The sequence below is a fragment of the Pocillopora verrucosa genome, chromosome 9 (assembly GCF_036669915.1).
Source record: "Pocillopora verrucosa isolate sample1 chromosome 9, ASM3666991v2, whole genome shotgun sequence".
Classification (NCBI taxonomy): Eukaryota; Metazoa; Cnidaria; class Anthozoa; order Scleractinia; family Pocilloporidae; genus Pocillopora; species Pocillopora verrucosa.
The window spans coordinates 20,013,842-20,035,407 of NC_089320.1; the positions used below are offsets into that span (position 1 = coordinate 20,013,842).

The 21,566-nt window shown below is 39.7% G+C and overlaps 2 protein-coding genes across 3 annotated transcripts; one reads left to right on the forward strand and one right to left on the reverse strand.

Moving 5' to 3' along the window:
* Positions 1–24: 24 nt before the first annotated feature.
* Positions 25–16,729, forward strand: LOC131793739 (protein dopey-1). 2 transcript variants are annotated; one of them, XM_059111216.2, is made up of 18 exons: positions 25–613; positions 2,366–2,718; positions 3,337–3,523; positions 4,189–5,037; positions 5,690–6,794; positions 7,242–7,468; positions 7,645–7,797; positions 7,922–8,037; positions 8,269–8,319; positions 8,515–8,933; positions 9,038–9,358; positions 9,520–10,405; positions 10,865–11,306; positions 11,566–11,757; positions 11,862–12,167; positions 12,318–12,673; positions 13,314–13,584; positions 14,370–16,729. In XM_059111216.2, the coding sequence occupies exons 1-18, from the start codon at positions 476–478 to the stop codon at positions 15,156–15,158; spliced, it is 7,161 nt and encodes a 2,386-aa protein (XP_058967199.2). In that variant the 5' UTR covers positions 25–475; the 3' UTR covers positions 15,159–16,729. The 2 variants fall into 2 exon arrangements, with proteins under 2 accessions (XP_058967199.2, XP_058967200.2); XM_059111217.2 differs by having other exon boundaries at positions 9,538–10,405.
* Positions 16,730–16,731: 2 nt separating this feature from the next.
* LOC131793740 (gamma-aminobutyric acid type B receptor subunit 2-like) lies at positions 16,732–21,106 on the reverse strand. The gene is made up of 8 exons (XM_066172760.1): positions 20,894–21,106; positions 20,646–20,709; positions 20,115–20,195; positions 19,478–19,628; positions 18,712–18,847; positions 18,165–18,272; positions 17,951–18,079; positions 16,732–17,424 (listed from the first exon to the last, which is right to left on the reverse strand). The coding sequence occupies exons 1-8, from the start codon at positions 20,933–20,935 to the stop codon at positions 17,059–17,061; spliced, it is 1,077 nt and encodes a 358-aa protein (XP_066028857.1). The 5' UTR covers positions 20,936–21,106; the 3' UTR covers positions 16,732–17,058.
* Between the last annotated feature and the right edge of the window lie 460 nt (positions 21,107–21,566).

Genomic DNA, 21,566 nt, shown 5'->3' on the forward strand with positions numbered 1-21,566 from the left:
ACACTTCTGATGCAAGATGGCGGAGAAAGGGGATTTTAGAGGTTATCCATCGGTATAAATTTCAGATCGTTACATAACCCTTAGGGAACAGATGGGTTATCTCACCAAGCCTTTTTGAAAGTATCCGAAAGATTAATTTTTTTCATTAGTTATATTACGTTCTGAAACAGCGACCGAAGGCAAATTCGAATCATTCATCAGATGACGTCACTCGGTGATACATTGCGGATGTTTCCTTACCATGGCGGTAACTACGCTTGATAAGTCAAATATCGAAATATCGTATCATCGAATGTTCAAATAACTGGTATATTATAGTCTTCTAGGGATTTTAGTTTGTAGTATAATCGCAATGAATACCAATATTTTCTTAAATGAAATTGGCACTTGATCAAAGAAGTCAAATTATACCAAATTCACGAAGTCCAAGAAGGAGCCGATCATTCTTAATTTACGTCAAATCCCTTGGCAAACAATGAATACTGAAGAACTGGAACTGCTCTCTGACTCCAAGTACCGTCAATTTATCAATGCTGTCGAAAAGGCACTGAGGAGCTTCGAATATTCGAGCGAGTGGGCAGATCTTATTTCTGCTCTTGGAAAGTTAAACAAGGTACATTTAACCTTTTCACCTCTAGATGTATTATTATTCGCTTTGAAAACAAATGCAAGTTCTCTGTATCATTGTAATTCTTGATTTTAATTGTCCGTGAATATATTTGCAAATAATTGGTTGTTGATACCTGCATGTGAGATTCATGATCAGTGTTGAGTAAATTTTTTCGAAGCATATCAAGAGGAATGTATCACTTTGTTTTAAATTTATTAGTCAATCACATTTAATGTTTTAATGTTGTCAACTTTTGCACTAACAAAGCAAATCTGCCAGAAGATCTAAGCCCGAATGACAATTATTTTTTTGACTGCCATTTATCATGCAGTAAAATACTAGGAGCAACTGCAGAATACCTGGCCACTCATTTACATGTCATTGAATAAGAATAGCGTCTATTGTGTTACGCCTTGATCTTCAAAGCCTCCCGACACATGTAAGTGAGGTGGACCAAAGTGGCCGGGTAATCTGCAGTTTAGCTAAATACTATTTAACAGAGTTAATAACAAAGAGTATTAGCATTTTCTAGTAGTCAGGAGTTTTTCGCATATGTGCACATGTTGGAATTTCATGTGCTCTTCATTTGAGACGTTCTTGCATGTGCTTTGAGGGTGAACTTGCTGAGTTGTGAGGAGTGGCAGCTCATCGTCCAGGCAGTTTTCCCTACCCCTCCCCTCCCTCTTTCTACAGTATATTTAATGTGATGGGTGCCTGTTTTCCTTTCCTGTGTGGGGGCTCATGACTGGGTTGCGAGGATTTGCCAGCCATGGGAGAGGTCTCCATCTAGGAGCTGGCTGCCAATAATGGAAGCTCCTAGATGTTTCAGGCATCCAACCTCCAATTAACAATGTAGTTGTTAAAATTTTGTATCAAACAGCTAAAATTCCAGGCAAAATAATGGGTGAAATTTATATGATGATACTGACACAGAATGTGACATTTGAATGCCATGTAAATATTTCAGTGGTCTGCTACTTGAAAAATGTCATAATAGACCTAGTTTGTATGTTCTGTTTACCCATTTTTCAGTCTCAAGGGAATTCCCAGCTTCATCTTTAGTAAATTATGCACACATATACATGTGAATAAGTGAACATTTGAAAGGAACAGTTCTCTAGTGTATAATATCACATGACCTGAAATGGGTTTACAAGACATACAAGCTAAAGAGGTCTATTGATACAACACTGCATTTGGCTTATTATTAGTCATACAAAAAGTACAGTGTCCAAGAAACTTTGATCACCGAATGTTTAAAACACACATTTTGAATACTACATCATCATGTGAGTTCCATGGTTGCTCTACCCTTTGACCCTTAACCCTTTCCTTACTATCTACCATACAATTCTTATGATGTTAGTTCAGAGAATTTGGTATTGGATCAACTAATAATCCCATGATTGATATTCTTATCTATTCTCATCACCTACCTGCTTGATATTGTATTGATATTTTAAGGAGAAATTCTGTTTTGGTCACTTGTGGGAATGAAAGGGTTAAAAGCGAATAGCATCTCCTTAATCTCCTTAAATATCACCCCTTAAAGTCACAAAAATAAAGAAAACAATCAACTGGAGAAGCTCCAGATTGTTAAACAAATTCTCCTCATCAGCACCTTTGGAAATGTATAGAGAACAGTATGAAGAATATGCATATTTATAGTAGCGTCAAAGGGTTAAGGCATATGAAATAAAGCACATCTTAATCACTTGCCTTTTATTTAAAACACTAAATCTTGTTTTGTTTTAGGTATTACAAAATCACACAAAATTCAAAGTATTGCCAAGAAAGCTCACCATTGGAAAAAGACTTGCTCAATGCATGCATCCCACTCTACCAAGTGGCGTGCATCTTAAAGCACTGGAAACATATGAACTCATCTTCAAACGCATTGGTCACAAAGGTCTGGCACAAGATTTATTCATTTATAGTGCTGGACTTTTTCCCTTACTGGGAAATGCTGCTATGTCAACTAGGCCGGTTTTGATGAACATGTATGAGAATTACTTCCTTCCTCTTGGTAAAGCCTTGCTTCCAGGACTGTCTGGGCTTCTGTTGGGTCTTTTGCCAGGAATTGAAGAAGGATCTGAATATACTGACAGGTTTGTCAATGGATAATCAAGGTTTTATTTAATTTTTTAATGTTCATTGGCTACTTTAAGGAGTTTTTCAAGCTTTTGTCTTTAGCATCAGCCTTCACTTTGCTGTAAGAAATATTTCAGAAACATGTTTAGCCATAATGAAAATTATATCCCCCAGGTTGGAAACTCAGTGATCCAAGTGTGTTAAGGTTAGAAATTTATCTGTAATTAACAGATGTGCTGGTGATGGTGATGCAAAGTTCGATTAGTTTGCAGTGAATTTCCTTGTTATTGGACATTATGTGTATGTGACCTTAATGGGTACAAAAAAATAAATGTATTAAACAGTTTTTCTGGGTTTGATAGAAACATTTGATGTAAAATAATATGCAATATACTGATTAACTCTTTACATGCTTACATCAGTATGCAAATTTTCCACACAGTTCTTTACACATTTCCCAAGGTGCCAACAAGGATAATTTTTTTGCCAATCAAAATATTCCTTCCCTGGTGACCTTTTCTTTTATTCTGGTGACCTTAATGTGTAATTCAGGAGTGATATTGTAGTCAGAAATTAGATGTTAGTCACTCTTAGGGTTTAAAGCATTAATCTCTTTTTTTTTTTTTTCCAACTAGGACTATTTCACTCCTAGGCTCCTTCAGTGAGAACACAGACAAGAATATTTTCTACACTACTCTCTGGGGATGTGTTTATTCATCAGCAAGTATCCGCCTGCCTGCTGTCACTTTTATAATGACGCGGCTGAATAAGAAGGGAGCAGGAAAGCAAAAGTATATCTTAGGAAATGATATACCACTCTTGGTAAGTATCTTTCAATGTCAAAGCTGAATTTTTTTTTTTTGGAATTTATTTTCTCACCTAAGTTAATCAGTGCGCCTCCTAGTATGGGGTGAGTTTGGCACCCTACTTGACTCATGTAAAATAGCCCAGCTGGTATTTTAACCTTGCCTTGATTGTCCAATTTTGAGCTTGACCGCCATGCTAAAGGCAGTAAAATTTTATATATTTCATTACATTATTCAGTTGAAAAGTTAAGGCTGGTTACTGGACCCTTTAGACTTAAGCATCAGTATGCATATTCTCCATACATTCATTTCCTTTGGAATGGAGAATTTGTTTAATAATGCAGTTTTCTAATGTTGGGGACCATTTCCCATATTCTCACGATTTTAATGAATGATTAGCAGTATCATGTAAGGAGAAATTAGCTTCTGGTCACTCTTAGGGTTCAAAGTGTTAAACAAAGCCTGGTACATCTAGTTGCTTTGTAAATTTTTGCTCCAACCTGTAACTTAGTCAAACGCTTTTGGTAAATAGTGGTTTTTCGTGAACAGTTTCTTGACAGTTCTGTTAAGAAGTTCTTCGCTTCACTGGTTGTCTAACCTGCAATAGACTCCGTTTGAATAAGTTGCTCTGAGATTCATTTCAGAAATACTAATCCTTTCACTGATTCTTTAACACGACAGGTGCAGGCAGTCAGCGCTGCATTAAGAGACAACAGTCTCCTAGTCCAGCGGAATATGCTTGATTTTCTTCTACTTTTTCTTCCGGTGAACACGACATATCTTTCGTCCAACGAAAAAGTGACGCTTGTGGCTTCCGGTTTAGAGGTGTTGTTACGACGAGACATGTCTTTAAATAGGCGGCTGTACACGTGGCTTTTAGGAACAAACTCAGCCAAGACTGAATCTGCTTCCAGAACTGATAGTGTTTGCAGTAACGATGCGGATCCTGAAGAACCCCAAGAGACATTCTTCAGCATGCATTCGAGGCCGCTTGTGATCGAAGGTGTGCGAAAGATTTTCCAAACTCAAACGAGTATCGATAGAGAAGCCACAAATGGAGCTAAAAAATTGCAAAGACTACAAGTGCTGAAACCGTTTCGAATATTAATCAGTCTTTTGGACAAACCTGAAATTGGCGGATCTATCTTAGAAGATGTTTTACTTGATGTTTTTAGAGCGTTGTATAGTCAATGTAAAGTTCTCAAAGAAAATGGCGCTGCATTTGAAGAGACTGATCGAAAAGATTCTTTTGACAATGTAGCTGTTGAAAGTGGCGTGGCTAGAACCGATTCTGCAAAGACAAAGCTTATTGATGAACTGATCAAAACTGCAAACTTACTCTTCAACGCCTTTGAGCCTTACTTTATGTGGGAATATATCGCAAAGTTGCTCTCTGACTGCGACAAATCATCGGAAGCTGGCAGCAAAGACTGCAACGGCAAGGGGTGTGAATTTACTTCAAAAGTATCAGTCACAAGCTGGTCTGAAGTGTTTCGTTTGACGGATTTCATTTTAGATGTTGTTACTCTGGTAAGTAGGATGCTGATCTTGAAAGCGGTATGAATTTGTTTTTTATAAACTTTTGCGCCATAACTCAACGGTATTGCTGGGACAAGAAACGAAAACTTTTGTACCAAATTTCGCCAGAAAGGATGTGAGCCGAAATGAGAAGTTGTAACCTTTCGGTACTTCGGCTCTCGTTAAGTTTTGTCGAGACACCTCGCTCCCCTTTGGATGTCGAGTTTTTCGCTCAGGCCGTCCAATTTACTTGTTGCCAACATTGACAATGGGGGAAGGGAGAAATTTTTCAACAATTTTGTTACTATGGTAGATATTTTCTCTTTTGGAACGTTATCAACTTAAGCACTTTTCACTAGTTGACGCATTAAACATTTGATTCAGACAGACTTATCACTTCAAACGAAATCGCATGAATTATAAATAAAAAAAATATGCGATCTCCTCGTAGGATGCTTTTCGCTTTGCTGATACAGGACGGTTGTCACATTTGATCATAGGGGTATTATAAATCGCTGCCTACTTCTCTGTCGCTTGGGTAGTCTGAGGAACATCTGACTGTAAGATATGGATATGACTGATATGTGGGGAATGGATACGAATCCACATGGGGTCTCGCTGTTAATGTGCTACTTCTTCATTTTGTTTATGTTTTTTGATCTAGGAGGCAGATGTGGAGATACAAACGGAGCACTGGCCTGAACTTTTGCGCAGGATAACGATGGAAATGACCAAATGCTGTGACACCATGACACTGGGAGACGTCAAAGAAGGAATATCACTGTGCTCCAGACTTCTCTCTAAGGTGATGCCATCTATGAAGACCGTCGAGAAAGAGAGGACTGAGCCTGAACTATCTGTGAACAGTGAAAATCGAAAAAAGGAGTTGGAAAGCTCGTCTGAACATGATATGAACGAGTGGGGTGTTATAGAGTTAAAAGGAACACGAGACAAAAGCAGACGCACTGACATGCCTTCAGAGACGTCACTGGAAAATTCTCCAGAGGGAGTCGTTAAAGAAGCGCCCGATAGCGAGGTCTTCAAGGAAGAGGGTAACAAAATCGAATCGCTTGTTGCAGCGGGTGAGAAAGAAATGGTAGCTATGGCCGAGCACTATAATGGTGAAGCTGATGCAGCAAATGTTAATGACACTGATACACAAGACGAACTGGACGAATGGAGCGACTTCCAAGAAGGCGAATCTTCGAGTGAGTTAACCGCTACGAATCCGGAAAGCAACGAGGAAGATTCAAGCCGAGAACAAAAATCGACTCTAGCTGACAGATCCGAGGAGAAGAAGCTTTCAAAAGACACAAAGCGCTTGTTTCAACCCTCTCTTATTCAAGCCTGCGTGAAATACTTTCAGAATTTTTACGCCAAGTTTTGTGTGCAGCGAGTGCTAAAACATGTCAGCTCATTCTGCTTTAGCGACGAACCCGTTGGAGGTATTTTAAACAAAGAATGCCACACAGCTTTACGCGCTAGTGGAATTGTTAATGATGCCATGTGGAAACAAATCAAAGAAGGAGAAACCAATCTTGTGGATAAATTTGTACGTGACACTTATAAACCACAAACGAACCTGAAAGGAAGAAGTAGCGTTGCTGGACCAACTGCGCTTGTTTCTTCCTTCAGATCGGTACAGTCTTACAAGAGTTGTGCGGAGGCGTTTGCAGCAGCTTGCAAACTGTTGTTGGAGCTCTCTTGTTTTCCAGTCTGGGCTGGCAACGAATCTAAATCAGAGAAATCAGCAACAGATGGCAATGAAGGTTTGTATAAAATGGGTCCCCCTGTACCTGTATCTAGGCTACTTTCTGTGACTAGCACATAATTCTGGTGATATCGTAAAACATCAAAATTGGAATAATAACATGCAACTTGAAAAAGGAATGAGGCTGGCTAAGGATGGCAAAGATTAGTACGGACTGCTGACAAGAATCTTGCAGATGTATGCTTTTTTGGAGGGAGAGGGGGGGGGATTGACGAGGTGCATAAGGGGGGAGGTAGCAGGGACGTCTCCAAAGATCTGAGAATAGAGACTCATTGGGGATAAGAGTAAATGTGAAGTATGAAAACTAGACTATTTTTTGCAATATCCTGGTTCTTTAAGAAATCTCAATTATCTTTCGTTACGGTGATATTACAATTCTTTTCCTACCTCACACGTCTGCTAGTAGCTTCTATTCTACTAAAGATGTCTTTTTTGTGCTATCTAGACTCAAATCTTCCAGAATGGCTACAGTCGTTAATCATGTGTTGTTTTGAGGTCAGCGAGTTTGACATCCAGAGTTCGGCTGTTGGTACACTGTTGGATTTAATAAACTTGACATTGTCAGTCAATGCTGGCCACGCCCATGGACTCAAGTCATCTGCTCCAGTAGTTGTCGTCCCTATGATTTCCCAGCAAGCTCTTGGGGTGATAGAGAAGTCGGGTTTGTACGAGGTAAAATTCTTTGTTAGTTGTGACTCCTGTTGTTAGTGCTGACGCCTCAAACTGTCGAACTCAACGAGAAATGGATGTTGCATTCATCATCTCTTTCAATCGGTTCCGAAATCCCCCCTCAACCTATAGATAACTGTTGTTTCTGTTAGCTTTTTCCCCTTTTTTATCGATTTCAGGTGATAGCAGAAAGCTTGTGGGATCAGTTGAAAGAAGACACAACACAGTTTCATCAGAGAATTGTCGAATTATTTCTCCAACTTCACAACTTGACCGCATCGCCATCACTTTGTGCAAATGTTATTGGGAACTCTTTGATAGATATCAGCAAGGTAAATACTATAATTACTAACTTCATCTGGGTGGAAAGATACGTTATTATTTTTCAGCGCTTTCGTGATATTTACGCAGTATTGCGTGTGGCATTGGACTGATAAATTTGTTCTTACTTGTTAGGAGGTGTCTTTGCAAGGTCATTGGAAATTCGCTGTTTTTTGGCACGTAGCAAGAAATGTCGTCATTCAGGATTCTGGTAGATCATCAAGACTTGGAGAATTTCGAACCCTTGACAGGTAATTCGAGTGATTGCTATGAATTGTCATTTCGAAGTGGCTGTTTTCCTCCCTTTTGGTGTGGAAAATAATTTTTTGTTTAGTTCTTGTTTCTTGCACCTTTTTTTCCTTTTACTGTGCTTTCTGATTCGATTTTTTTTAATCGGTCACGAAACGATTTATCAGCTTCTTTCTCTCAAAGGTAATTCTCTGCAGCTGATCCTCGTCCAATTTTTTTTATGTAATGTCTAGGGCGTTATTTATCATGGTCGATAGTCTGCAAAATGAAGAACCAGAGATAAGGTGAGTTAAATTAAGGCTTGAATCTGGCTGAATTTATATCGATTCCATCGTTCTGTAGTTTTTTTTCACAATCGCGGTTGTAACCTTTCATATGGGACTGTCTGACTGTTATGAAATAATTTTGGTTTGGTGTTGATTTATATCAAAAAGGAGAACAAAACTTGTGCTTGATTCAGAATTTTGTTCTTTTTCCAGGGTTTTGACGCAACACTGGCTCGCACATGCGTTGCAGCACGGGGACCTGGGACGAATCATTGATCCTCTTCTTCTTTTGTTACTCCATCCAGTCACAGCGCGAGTTTCAATTCACTATTTGTATCAACTGTTCGATTCCAGAATGGCCAATATATTGTCAGATACCAAAAGAAAGGAGACAAAAACGTTCAACAACGTAAAAGTACATTCAGTGAAAGAAATTGAAAATAACACATCACCCAAACCGTCCAACGACAGAGTGAAGCAAAAACCGAAGGTAACTTCGGCGAATAATCGGGAATCGGACGAAAGCAAAACAACCAGTCCAAGTGGACCGAGTGAAGCCGAACATTCGACGGATACTGACGGAGATGGAGCCGATGCAGATGACGAAAATGAAGAAAACGATCCGACGAAAGGTAAATAGTATTAGCCTTGTACCTTTCCGTTCAACCCCGTTCAAATTAGCATACAATATTCCACATGTTTTACACCAGTTTTCTTTGTCTTTTTTGTCTTGCAGATAAACCAAAGGACACCGAACCAGTCAAAGCCCCACAGTCCCCTCCCCCACGCAGATCACATGTGCACCCTCTTGACCAGCACAAATTACTGTACATCTTACATTACGACTCGCAGTTAACTCTGTACGCCTTTACTACGTTACAGACAATATTAATGCATTCGCCTCACCAGTTTGTATGCGCGTCATCCACGACTAGCATCAGTTCATCGAACACGCCGCACCAGGAGAAGATCAAGGAATTATTAATCAGACACCGACGGTCCTTACTGGGGAAAGGATTTTATGGCGCTCTGTACGAGAGCCCTGTTTCTCCTTCAGGTACTAGGCAATCGCCATGGAATGCTTTTATTTGACTCTTTGTAACTCGAGTTAAACCTGATCTCGGAAAATGCCCCTTTTTCTCTTTTTGCGGAGCAGTCGTAATTTAAATAGAATAGAACATTAGTAGCGTAATCATGCGTGTCTTTTTTCACCTGTAGCTTTTGGTTCTATCTCAGGACCTGCTCACAGTGCACGACTGTTTGGAGGGCCCTTAATGTATCTCAAGCCCAGCAACAGCAAGTACCTTGAGGTGCTTATCTCTGTAAGTTTGTATTTCATCCGAAGCGAGTATTCCAGTCATTTGCAAGTCCAACCTGAAGATATTGATGGCAACGTACAGGTGCAACTAGCGAGCACTGAACTGCTACTCGGTGTAATGTGGCAACTGGTTGAGGTTGTAAAGGAAAGCGGTGCTGGATTTGGAACATATATCAGTGACTTGTTCTCACGCTGCAAGGTTCAAAAAGCCTTACTTCATTGTCTTCTTTCGACGCTGTACGAGCGAACGGGTGTAAGGACTTCCAGCAAAGCAACCTCGCCTACCCTGACATCCGGTCACTTGCACGTGAGTTCGGAAATTAGCCAATCACAAGCGCGAGCTTTCCAGATCAAACTTATTAAACTTGTCCAAGCGGTTCTGATTCTCGAGTCAAACATCCACACTGCTGTAGCCATCTCCCAAGAGACAGCTGCTGGTCACGGGACTCCACCCCCGAGCAAACCCGAAAGTCCTGCGAAGGTTTCCGACGATGCGAAAGTGACGCAGTCATCCCATCGGTACATCCCCGGGAAATCTTTGGCAGAGCAGGGTATGTTACTGTCATCGGTTCTTCATGGGCTCAGAAATGATGAGCCCGATATGCACTATGAGTGGTTGCAGTTCGTGATAACGTGCTTGTCACACTTGGGAATGCAATTGCGCACGTGGGTGGTGCCTGTCGTCGAACATTTGTGCCGAATTCTGGAGCGACTGACGACTGTTTACGCCAAGGATAAGGATTCTAGGACTTCTAGAAGAGACGGTAACGATGAATTTGGCAAAAGGTATCTAAAACTTGTTTAAATCTTGTTGATAAGTAAATGTTGGAAGAACAGTGAACGATATTTTGTACGCTTGGTAATGTGACAGCTAACAAACTGAAAACATGGTGCCTGGTACTTTCACTTGCCTTCGGGGTTGTAATTTGGTAAATTATGCCTTTAGTGGCGCAAATCTACTTTGTTTACCCAAATATTTTGAAACCAGTATCTGTCAATTGACGACGTAACATAATGTGAATCAATCCAATCAGAACGAAAGAAATATATTAAGAGAAAAGAGAATTTTAGATACAAGTTTTACTCCAAATGCGGAAAATTGCGAGCTACTAAGTCATCGTTAGTTTTATTTTTGCATTTGACTCGTCAAGACTACGCGCGGTGAGGAAAGTCAATGCAGCCTCTTTAATTCTGACAGTCACTTTAAATTGTCGTTAACAGTCTTCTTTTTGTATTTTTTAACAGACGCCTTGATGCAGATGGCTCTAGTATTCCTCCAGACTATATGGTAACCTTACTGGAAAGCTTAGCATCGATCTGTCACTCCTGTCTGCGCGACAATACGACTCCCCAGACACCAGTCCTCTCTCTGAAGCCTCGGGCAGGTCGGTCTAACTCTTCTCCAAATGTGTCTAATCCTGATCCCAACCAGTCCAGTACGGGCTCGAATCAAATCTTTACCAATCTGCTACACGCGTTTTCGGTCCAGTCAGCGCCCGTTAGTGATGTACCGAGTGTGGAGGTCCCAAAGAACATTTTAGACGCGCGTGAAGGACTCCTGAGTGTCCTTCCCAAGATTCTGTCCTCTCTGTTTACCGTGTGGAGCACTTGGAGCCCGCAGAGAGCTGATTCAACTGGCCAGCGGCTACCATCTGAATGGTCGCTCAACTTGATGGGAAGTCCAAAGGTAGGCGTGGTAACCTTAACGAGTTGAATCACTGCCTTCATTTACAAAACTCATTTACAAATCTTTCGGTCCAGTCAGCGCCCGTTAGGGAGTATAAGTAACTTCTTATACACGCAGTCCTTAAAACAGCCATTGAACTCTACCCTCGTTATTTAAAATTGTGTCTACATCGTTCGTTACATTGACGCAAATCGAAATCGTCCTTAGTCAAGATAGGATACGTTTATGTAGGCGTGTTTATTGCTCTTTCTCTACTCAGGCTGTGCGACAACAAATTCTGCAACTGCTGACTCCGATCACCATGAATCATACCATCGTGTTCCTAGCCTCGCTTGCAGATGTTTGGTACCAAAGGCGAAGGCGAGAGGGATCTGGAGTAAAGTCCGTAAGAGCTGTTCCAGTGGCGTCTGAAGATCAGATAATTGTGGTAGATATCGTTTATGCTATCAAGGTAGGATTCCATCTTCTTTGGAAGCCTTAATTTTTTAGTTCGAATTGAAAGTTGTAGATTTCGAAAGTCAAACTGAAAAAGTGCATGTTTCTGTTATCTTGTAGGCGTTGTCTGTCGAAGAAATGATTGACAATGTTAAACAAATCGTGCGTCAAGTTGTCACAAGCAAAGACAAGACTACGCCTACTCAGGCTGGCCTGGAAGTCAACATACTACAGTTTTTGTTCGAGTATTTGCATAAGGCCTCAGAAAGCCATTTAATTCTTGTACGTTCGTCTCTGCTATCTCTCATGAAGGAAGGACTTCAACTCAATTTTCCTCCAGCTCTCTTTCTGTTGTTGATTATTCTTCGATCTTACGTGGAGAATATTCCCTTACAAGAGGATAAGAAGGTCCGAAAGGAGTTACAGGTAACGGAGGAGCTCATTTTGACTTGATATCGGTCCAGTAAATTGAGAGTCTTGCGACCTGATTGATTCATCACCATCATGACTATCGTTTTATTTATTTTCTGATTATTTATTTATTTTTCGAGGCCTTAATTATTTTTTTCCAATCAGGACATAACGCAGCGTCTTGTAGAAGCGTGCAACACGGTGGCGGGATCGTCCCTGGAAAACGCCGCCTGGTTCAGAAGGACTCTGGCTGTCATCCCACAACCGGAAGTCCCTTCAGACCAATCAAGTAACATGGATTCTGAAACTTCCGAAGCTGAGCCTGCGGTACCACCTACAAGTGTGCCGAGTGGTAGCACCGCAAGCAATACTAGCAGCTATAGTACTCAAGCCCTTTACGTATTGGCCGAGGTTCTTGCCCCAGTTTTGGACATGGTGTTTGGAAGCGACGAGAAGGAGCGAATGACGAGTTTTCTTACGACTGTGATGTACAATGTGACTCCGTTTCTCAAAAATCACAGGTAGGTTATAGTATAACGTTGCCATGGACGTCTGCTAAAGCTTTGGTGGTCCTTCGTCGCCTTTTCCAGTCTCAGTTTCTGGGTTCGCTTAGGGGGGACCATGTGGCTTCCTTCAGAGGAGCCAATCAGTACAATTTAAAGTAGACATCACACGTAGTCAAGGAAAGTTGAAAGCATAGTATTTGGGGAAGCGTGGTTATGAAAATCAGGGTATAGATAGCCACAGTTTATGTTGCAAGGTCTTGAACCGTGCACAACCTTTTGTTTATGTGTACACACATTGTGATCGAATAATTATTTTGAGGATTCTATACGTCATTTAGTTTCAAGTGAACCGAATGCTATTATACGTTATGTACAGTCAGGTTCAAAAAGCCTAACAGACATCTGTAACAGAGAAATATTTTGGGCTTTGTAACCATTCTATTCTTTTTACTACGCATAAGTAAAACAAGCGAGTTGTCGTAGCCACAGGAAAACGCCATTGACTTTAAGGTTTTAGTTCTACCCAGTGATTAATTTAAACTGAGAGTGGCGCAGGTTCTTTTTGAACAATCAAAGTGCGAATAAAAGAGAGCCATTAAAATCACGGATTACTTTCGCCATTGAATTATATTTTTTGGGCTTCATTCCATTCCAGTCCACACAACGTACCCAGCTTCCGCGCATGCTGTAACCTCTTAGCTTCCTTAAGTGGGTACCAGTACACTCGACGTGCCTGGAAAAAAGAGGTTATGGAGCTATTACTGGACCCGAGTTTCTTCCAGATGGATATCACGTGTATTGGAAGTTGGCGAACGATTATTGACAACTTGATGACGCAAGACAATACGTCATTTAAAGAGCTGATGGCACGAGTGGCTGGGTTGAGTCAAAGTGCTTCTATTAACATCTTTGCTAACAGGGAACAGGTAATTTAGTTTCTTTAAATTTACTTTTACTTGATGACTTTTCTGGTCACATCTTTAGGGACTCTCAAAGGCATTCCATTATCAGGCAGTATCTTGAAAGATCAAGGCTAAAGTTTTTCACGTTGAGCATGTGCAGTCAGTCGTAACCTTTTCCATCCTTAGCCGTTCTCGTTCTCTCAGGATTTTTCTTTCCTTGTATTTTCCTGTCTTACCTAGCTTCAAGCTAAAGCTAGTTTTGCATGTTTCGAAAAGGTAAATGACCCAAGATTGGGCGAGTGCTTCTTTTGAGTGAATTGTTGATCGTAAAAAGCGTTTGTCAAGGGATGAAACTGGTGTTGGAATTGCGATTCCAGAGTGACTTTTACTCAAACTTTGAGCTACCTTATGTCTAGCAAGGTTTATCCCTTAACAGAAATTATTTTCTATATCTCTTCGAGTTTAACAAGTTTATATAAAACTGAAAGCCACGGGGATATCGCAAGCGAAATTGTGTTTTGATTAAGTAAGATAACTTGAAACATGTTTGATGAGCTTAGGACAAAGAAATGTGCCGAGTCTCCAGGGAGGATCCAAACCAGATTTCGCGATCTAATGCTCTCTTACTGATATATAGAGCAATCCATCGTTTATGTGGCATTACTCTATAAAATTGGCTACTTATGAGCCATGTGTCAAAACAATGTGCTTTTTAGGCGAAGTTTTGAGGCATTTACCTCGGCAATATTAATTTTGTTTAGTTCTTTTTTTATTCATCTATTTATTTATTTTGTGTGTCTGTGCTACAGGAAATGGAGCAGCGTGCTCAGCTTTTAAAGAAGCTGTCGTTTACAATTTTCTGCAGCGAGGTAGATCAGTACCAGTACGTTCTGCCAGAAATACAGGAACGGCTCGCTGAGAGCCTGAGACTACCTCAGTCTCCAGTCGTACACGAGCAAATCTTCCTGTTTTTCCGTGTGCTTATTTTGCGCATGTCGGCGCAGCATCTGACACCACTGTGGCCGACGATTGTATCAGAAGTTGTACACGTGTTACTTCAAATGGAAAGTGACCTGGGTTCTGACGGTAAGTCACACAAGCAGAGAATGGTTATATCCGAATTACTTCTCGGCTCAAATGGGTATGTGAACTACAGTCAGGAAAAGTGGCTTGGGTTGTACCTTGCGGTGTGTAAACTTCTCGATCTGTCCCAGGCTCTGCCTAGTGATTATTTATCACAGTTTCAACTCTATCGCTGGGCGTTTGAAGGGGAAGCGTATAACATGACCGCTGGAGAGGAAAAGGTTCCAGTTTTTAAGCCTCATATCGCTCGTTTGGAAAAACTGCTTCAGAAGAGGATAAGAGATCAAGCTGATGTAGAAGAGCTACAGCGTGTACCAGGAGAACCGTTGCTGACCATGTACCAAATCAAATCTTTGGATCAGCTGCTTCCCTTTTTTAAGTGTTTGTCTAGGGACAGGTACTCTGGCTGCGGCGAAATGCGGGGCAAAAATAGCAAGTCTAAATCCTCGCAAAGTAAAAGTTTATTGGAACGCGTTGTGGAAAGGGACTTCCTCGAACCTCTTGTGGTGGACTGAAATCTTCAAATGAAACACTTCACGGTGTGCACACCTTCGTGATATTCTTTATTTAAAATCTGCGTTGACCCTCTCCATTCTTATTTTGGTTTACTTCTACATCTTTGGTGTTTGTTTAATTTTTATACGATTTCAATGCCACTGTATTTGGCGCGTATATTGATTCGAAGTAATGTGAGGAACTGAGCCCCTTAACTAAAATGTCTGTCTCTGCGATCAGTGCGATTTGTTCTGGTAAAGACCACAGGAAAAAAAAAAGAAAAATAAACGAAAGCAAAAAATTTAAAAAAAAGGCAGAAACGTAATTGACAACCAGTTTGGATCGGATTTACGACTATGGCGAGGGTCAGCGGTGGATTAAAATCGTGTTTTTTCGGTCAGCGTTTTTGTGAAAACTAACCATAGTTTTTTTTACATTGTATGGATTATTACGTGGAGAAAATTGCTATTGTGATTGAAGCCGCCATTCGCATTTCTTTGATAGCTCATTCGTTTCTATTACATCATGAATTTTCCTCGCTCTCATGGTACAGCAGTCATAGTTTATGTTACCTTGAAATGTCAAGACAGAAACCTCAAATCAGTTGCCTGTCGTATACTTGAAAGTCTGTTAACAAAAACAAACAATTCTTTGTAAGCCTTAAGCTTGCGTGGGTATACAGTAAAATGTTTCCATGAAATTTTTACACGCATATAAACAGTATCGTAAAATGCATGTAAATCATAGTAGAGGAAAGGTCGTCTTCTAAAGACGATGAAAAAATATTTTTGAGCAATCCACTTTAGTGCAAACTATTTAATTGTAGAGGTGGCAAGTATTTAATTTCCAAGGAAGGTATGAAGTGTAACAATGCGAAGATAGCGCATTGCAATGAGAAAAACAAGATGCTCCAAATCGTTTTTTTTTTTTTTGGATAATTTTTTTCTCGTATGATACAGAAGTTGCTGAAAGAAGTGTTGGTGAAATAACAAACTGACCACGTCCAGTGGTTACCGAGTGAAAAGGGCTTTGTAATTATTTAAATTAATTATATGAACTCTATTTAATTTTTGTATTGTTAAGTTAGACTCTCATTGGTGTTAAGAAAAGGACTCCACATCGACTCACTTAGTAAATTACTAAATCTCTCAGCAAAATCAACGTGTCGTGTTCAGCACCTTCATGAAGTAATTACAACATTATCCTGTCTTTTTCTTTCGATCTCTAAAAGCCTTATGAAAATGAAGCTCGATTACTCCTATTACTTAAAAAAGCTTCAATTTGATAGGACTGTTTTGATGGATCACAAAAGAGGGAACTCTGTTATGAACCATCTTTAAGATGCCTCGAGGAGCTCAAGTTCCTGACGGCTGCACCTCGAATGGATTTGTCGTGTTCTCTAAATTTCCATGCGCTTCATAGCTCGATGAACAATGCTGAGCCCACTCATGAACCAATGTGTTAGAAAAAGACTTGGTCAGTCAGAAGAAAATGCTCGTGGCTTTTAAGATCATAAGGTGAAAATGAAAAGAGCGCGGGTAAAATTGATAGCATTTCAAAAATTGAGCCCAGTGCATTTTTTAACGGTATCTTTCCATTTTGGTCATCAGAATTTCATTTTTAATTAACTTTTCTCCCGACTTAATTTAACAATTTTTACTTCTAACGCTTAAATTTTTTGGCTGTCTTGTGGCTATCGGTTAACCCCTCTGAGGTACTCTTTAAGAGGGCGAAGTTTGCCATCTAAAGACTTGTTCCTTTAAACTCGCGTCCATTTCTTTAACATATGAGTAACTATGAAATCTTGTATCTTGCTGTCGGCGGTGTCAAAACATTGTGAATCTCGCACATTCCACTGAATCATATCTATATTGTCTATTCCAAGTTATCAGATACATGACTTGTAAAGTCACGTGAGACTTAGGCAGACGCAGAGAGGGCCATGTAAACCTTTATCTTTGGGACAAAGAGTAGGGCAACTGTCGACGTGGCTGCCACGAACACGATCGATCTTTGAACCAGAGTCTCAAGGGGAGGATAAACCACAAACCCAACCACAATCGCTAAGCAAGAAAACATGAACATGTTGTACACTGCTAAGCCAATGCTCTTCGAATCGTTAAGCGAAGGATAATGTACGTTTCTGGTCTCCCAGGCCAAAAACACACCGAAAATCAACAGTATCCCTTTCAGCCCGCACAAAGACATCACCCAGGTATTATAGTAGTGAGAAGTACACTGACGGGTTAAAAGTTCCTCCACGAGGTCAGGGTCATTACTGTCAACCTGTAACAACGTACAAAAGTCTTGATTACCCCAATTTACTCATTAATCTAAATGATACACGGTCTTTGATAGGAACCGTAACTCTGCGTTTTCAAAAATAGACTACATGTTGTCGTGGGTTTGTACAGAACTAGATCACGAGAGATGTCAAATTGGTAAGAACATCGGAGACGCACTCAGCTGCACCATTTGTGCCACTTTTGGCGTTCAAATTTTATATAATTTCGTCTCTTGACAAAATCTTCAAGAAAACGAGCTTTAAATATGAGATGCTGTTAGTTAACATAAATATTTGAGTGCTAGTGGAGACCGATAAATCTTTTTGACTTTACTTTGTTCCAAGAAACAACAAATTAAACTGAACAGCAACAGAAACCAGATGATAATGCATGATAAAAACTCCAGAATTGTACTGTATAACGATCCTGGCAAAAAAAAGAGCCTCTTCTTCGTTTATATTGGTTTCCACAAAGCATGTGTGAACACTACCCATGATAACTCATGCCAAAAATAACACTATATTTACCGTCTCGGAAATGTTCTCGAATTTCGTCGTCAATGGGTCAACAGATGTCCAAGTTGACAGGAAGATGACGTCTATAGACCAACCGGCCAACAGTATTGCGAGAAGACTGATACTACCCAAATTGGGGATCTAATTAAAATTTAAAAGAAAAATAAATGGCTGACGCCTGCTTCAAGTCCATCCTTATTACAAAGCAGGAATAACCTTTCCTCACCTCCTTTTTCAATTGATAGTTGGTAAATATTTTGTAAACTCTCCAGGTTTTAACAAAAATGCCACCAAAGGCGAAGGTAAAACTGGTGGTCAGAAGCCAGACAGTAACCTAAAGATGGTAAAAGCCAATCGTTATCCGACAATATTTTAAAACAATCATTACCAGGAACAAAACGCGACAACCTATGCCAACAAATAATTACTTTTAAGAAATGGCACATCTCATACTGCTTGTAAGTTTAGATCGTCAGTTAGTTGGTAACAAGTTCTCATCAAAATTTATTAAAAATTGTTTAGGGATATCATTAAACAACCAAGAAAAACAGCAGGTATTTAAAATCCTCTTGAAGTATCAAAAAACTTATTTTATCAACTTAAAATCGTCAATTATTTAAGTTAAGTTAGTGTCATAAATCACAGTCATATTGAATAAATATTGTAAAATCCCTTTATTAGTTTATCAAAAGCACAGAAAACTCAAGCGGAAGATCTAATTTCTTTTAAAAAGAAGAGTTTTTCAATCTTGACTTGCTACAAACACTTCTTACATTGCAGAGGAAAGCATGGTTCAAGTGTTCCGCTGAGCCAGAGGTACCGCGGGCCAACAAAAATATTTCCAAGTAAGCCAACATACATCCAATGACAGTGATGTTATTGAAATTCGGAGATGACATTCTTATGAAACTGCAGAAAGAAAAAAAGTTAACTCATGATATCATGACTTTACAAACCAAAATTAGGGTGTATACCTATATCTTTCTAAATGAATTCCATCTACTTGTGAGGTAAACGTTTGAATACCTTTCCCTCCACAACCTCTCAGTTTCAAGCGATTCAAATAGCCAATATTTTAAATGTAGAATTAAAAGTAGCATTTAACTGTAATATATTGGTCTATGTATCTTACAGTGGACTGAATGACAATAATTTCATGTTAAGTCATACTCTTAACAAAAATAAAAACCAAAAATCTAATTGAAAGGCTGTTATGAGGTGGCTCGAGACACTTCACTTTTTATGATCAGTATGCACAGCACAGTTTTCGATTCCTTTCAGAAAATAGTCCCATCGAAAAAGAGATAATGTTGATTAAACTGTTAGAATTTTTAGGCAAAATGGTTCAAATTCTCTTCAGGACCAAGCCAGTGGTTTCATTCAAAACCTGCCCTTGACGTTCCAATTGATAGAAGCAGGACTATAGTAGCATTTTTCTCGAAATAACTAAAGAGGGAACGCCATTGTTTCAGAAACCGGCTCAAATTGTGCGAAATGCTAGCGGGAATTTCGCTTAATGTCCTTAGAGCTTCAAATTACCTGTGATTTCTATATTTGAAGTTGAACAGCAGACAGAACAAACAAAGCAGTATACCGGATGAGGCCAAAACGTAGAACGAAACAGTCGTCTTTATACCCTCATGATAAATCTTTTGAGTAATTTTTACACCATCTGCTGGAACACGACCACCTGCGGGTGAAAAGGCAGAGAAGTGATTCAAATGAGCCTATCTGCAGTACAAGTGTCACAATGATAACTGGTGGACGGAGGCAGTGTAAGCAAGAGTCCGTTTCTATTATTCTGCTTTATTCATGTGCAAAAAAAACTTACAATGGAGGTTGAAATTCTTGAGAAACGTAACGCAATTTGACTAAACCGAATTCTCCCCCTCTACCCCTGAAAAATGTTGAAGGGTTTCTGTATACATCTTAATTGGCAAAAAGTAGTCTCTTGTAATATATTTGGATATAGGACATGTTTTCAAAAGCTATCCCGAAGAGTTTTGATCTCCTTTATAAAAGAAACCGGTGAAAGCCTGAAAATCAAATAGGCCGCTAAAAATTCACAAGCTCAACCTCGTATCTTACCTATCGTCAGAGTTCATCATACGAAGGAAGTTACGAATGTCTGAAATGTATAAAATCAAATTTACATTGAACTACATGCTTGTCTCACCTGCCCATTCAAAACCATCACCATATAGTTGCAGTTTCCCATCACGAACATCCATTGTAGCGACCAATCTCTTTCTGTCTCCTAAAGCAATACCGAAACGTTCTAATAAGTATGATTATTTTTTTTCTTAGAGGGCATGGTAACGAATCCTGTAATCTGATTGGTATTGATTTAGTACGGTTCAGATTTTCCTATCTCTGCCCACGGGCACGGTAATCCTTTCGTGAGTCGCTGAGTACATCCCTACCTTCGTTGCCTCTATATTGAGTACCACCCTCGGCCTACGCCCTCGGGCGGTACTTTAGACCTCGGGCTCAGTTTAGGGACCTCCTGGCGGGTAATAATATACATATCGTCCTATTCATAATCTTTTTAAGGCCGGATTTTTACATAGCTTTTCCGTATACAATTAATACAATTTCAACTGGCGAGCTGGTAAAGGTGGAGGCGAACTTGTTTTATTTTATAGGCCGGAGCTTGCAATGAGGTGAAACTTCCAGAAACAAACAAACAAACAAAAATTCCTCTTACCTGTCTTCTGAGTAATTAGCACAACTGTTTGCCTGTCTCCATATCGATCAAACGACACGTGACCCTTAAAAAGGTACAGCAAAACTTATTTCACTATACCATGGTAAAAACCCATAAAACTGTTGACCTGCATTTGAAAAATCAGCGGTAGTTGGATACACTTTTTCTTTCTTTCTCTTTTTTTTAACATTGGTGAAATAGGACAGAGACCCTGAGGTCCAAAGAGAAGGAAGAATTGGTTACCCTACCGACATTCCTGTGAAGTTTGTCCGGAACAGAATATCTTTCATGATCTCAGCTGTTTCTTTATCACCGTATTTAATGGTTTCTAAAGTTTTGCTCTTTTCCCCAAGTAGGGGTATGGATTTGTTTCAACATAAGAGCGATGGTCCATACGGCGTCATAAGTGAAACTTGCGTACTCATGAGAGGTAAAATTGGAATGCCGACATCTTTCCTCGTAAGTTGAATTGAGCTGTGTGCTGTCTGAAAATAGGAGATAAAGAAAGAATTATTGGCGTTTGCTCAATTATCAGCACGTATTTCCTGAATGCTTGAACTAATAGAAGACAAAAATACATTATTTCATTCATAGTAAAAATGATAATTTGTCATTACTTTGAGTTTACATCTCTGCTATGGTTGTCCCTTCATAACAAAGACCTTTTTATTGGAATAACAAATGCTCAACGTAAACAAAAAAGTAACCAAGGATTCGGAACATTTCAGATCCGCGTGTCTAAATCTTTTGTTTTTGATACAGAACAGCAGTACATTGTTTGTACACATTTCTAACCTTATTCGATATTGTGGGTTGTGGTGAATTACTGAGACGTAATGGAGACGTTAATATCAAGTTACTAGCAGCTTTAAGCAAATTCTCTCCTGTACACTCTTCATCTGTTTTTGTCCACCAGTCCTC

Bases quoted from the DNA above. Each gene is read 5' to 3' on its own strand.
- LOC131793739 (XM_059111216.2), top strand. From the start codon at position 476: ATGAATACTGAAGAACTGGAACTGCTCTCTGACTCCAAGTACCGTCAA. The intron at 614-2,365 runs GTACATTTAACC...GTTTTGTTTTAG, and splicing joins CTCTTGGAAAGTTAAACAAG to GTATTACAAAATCACACAAA. The intron at 3,524-4,188 runs GTAAGTATCTTT...TTAACACGACAG, and splicing joins GAAATGATATACCACTCTTG to GTGCAGGCAGTCAGCGCTGC.
- LOC131793740 (XM_066172760.1), bottom strand. From the start codon at position 20,935: ATGAAAGATATTCTGTTCCGGACAAACTTCACAGGAATGTCG. The intron at 20,196-20,645 runs GTAAGAGGAATT...GTATTGCTTTAG, and splicing joins GCTAATTACTCAGAAGACAG to GAGACAGAAAGAGATTGGTC. The intron at 19,629-20,114 runs GTGAGACAAGCA...TTTCACCCGCAG, and splicing joins TGATGGTTTTGAATGGGCAG to GTGGTCGTGTTCCAGCAGAT.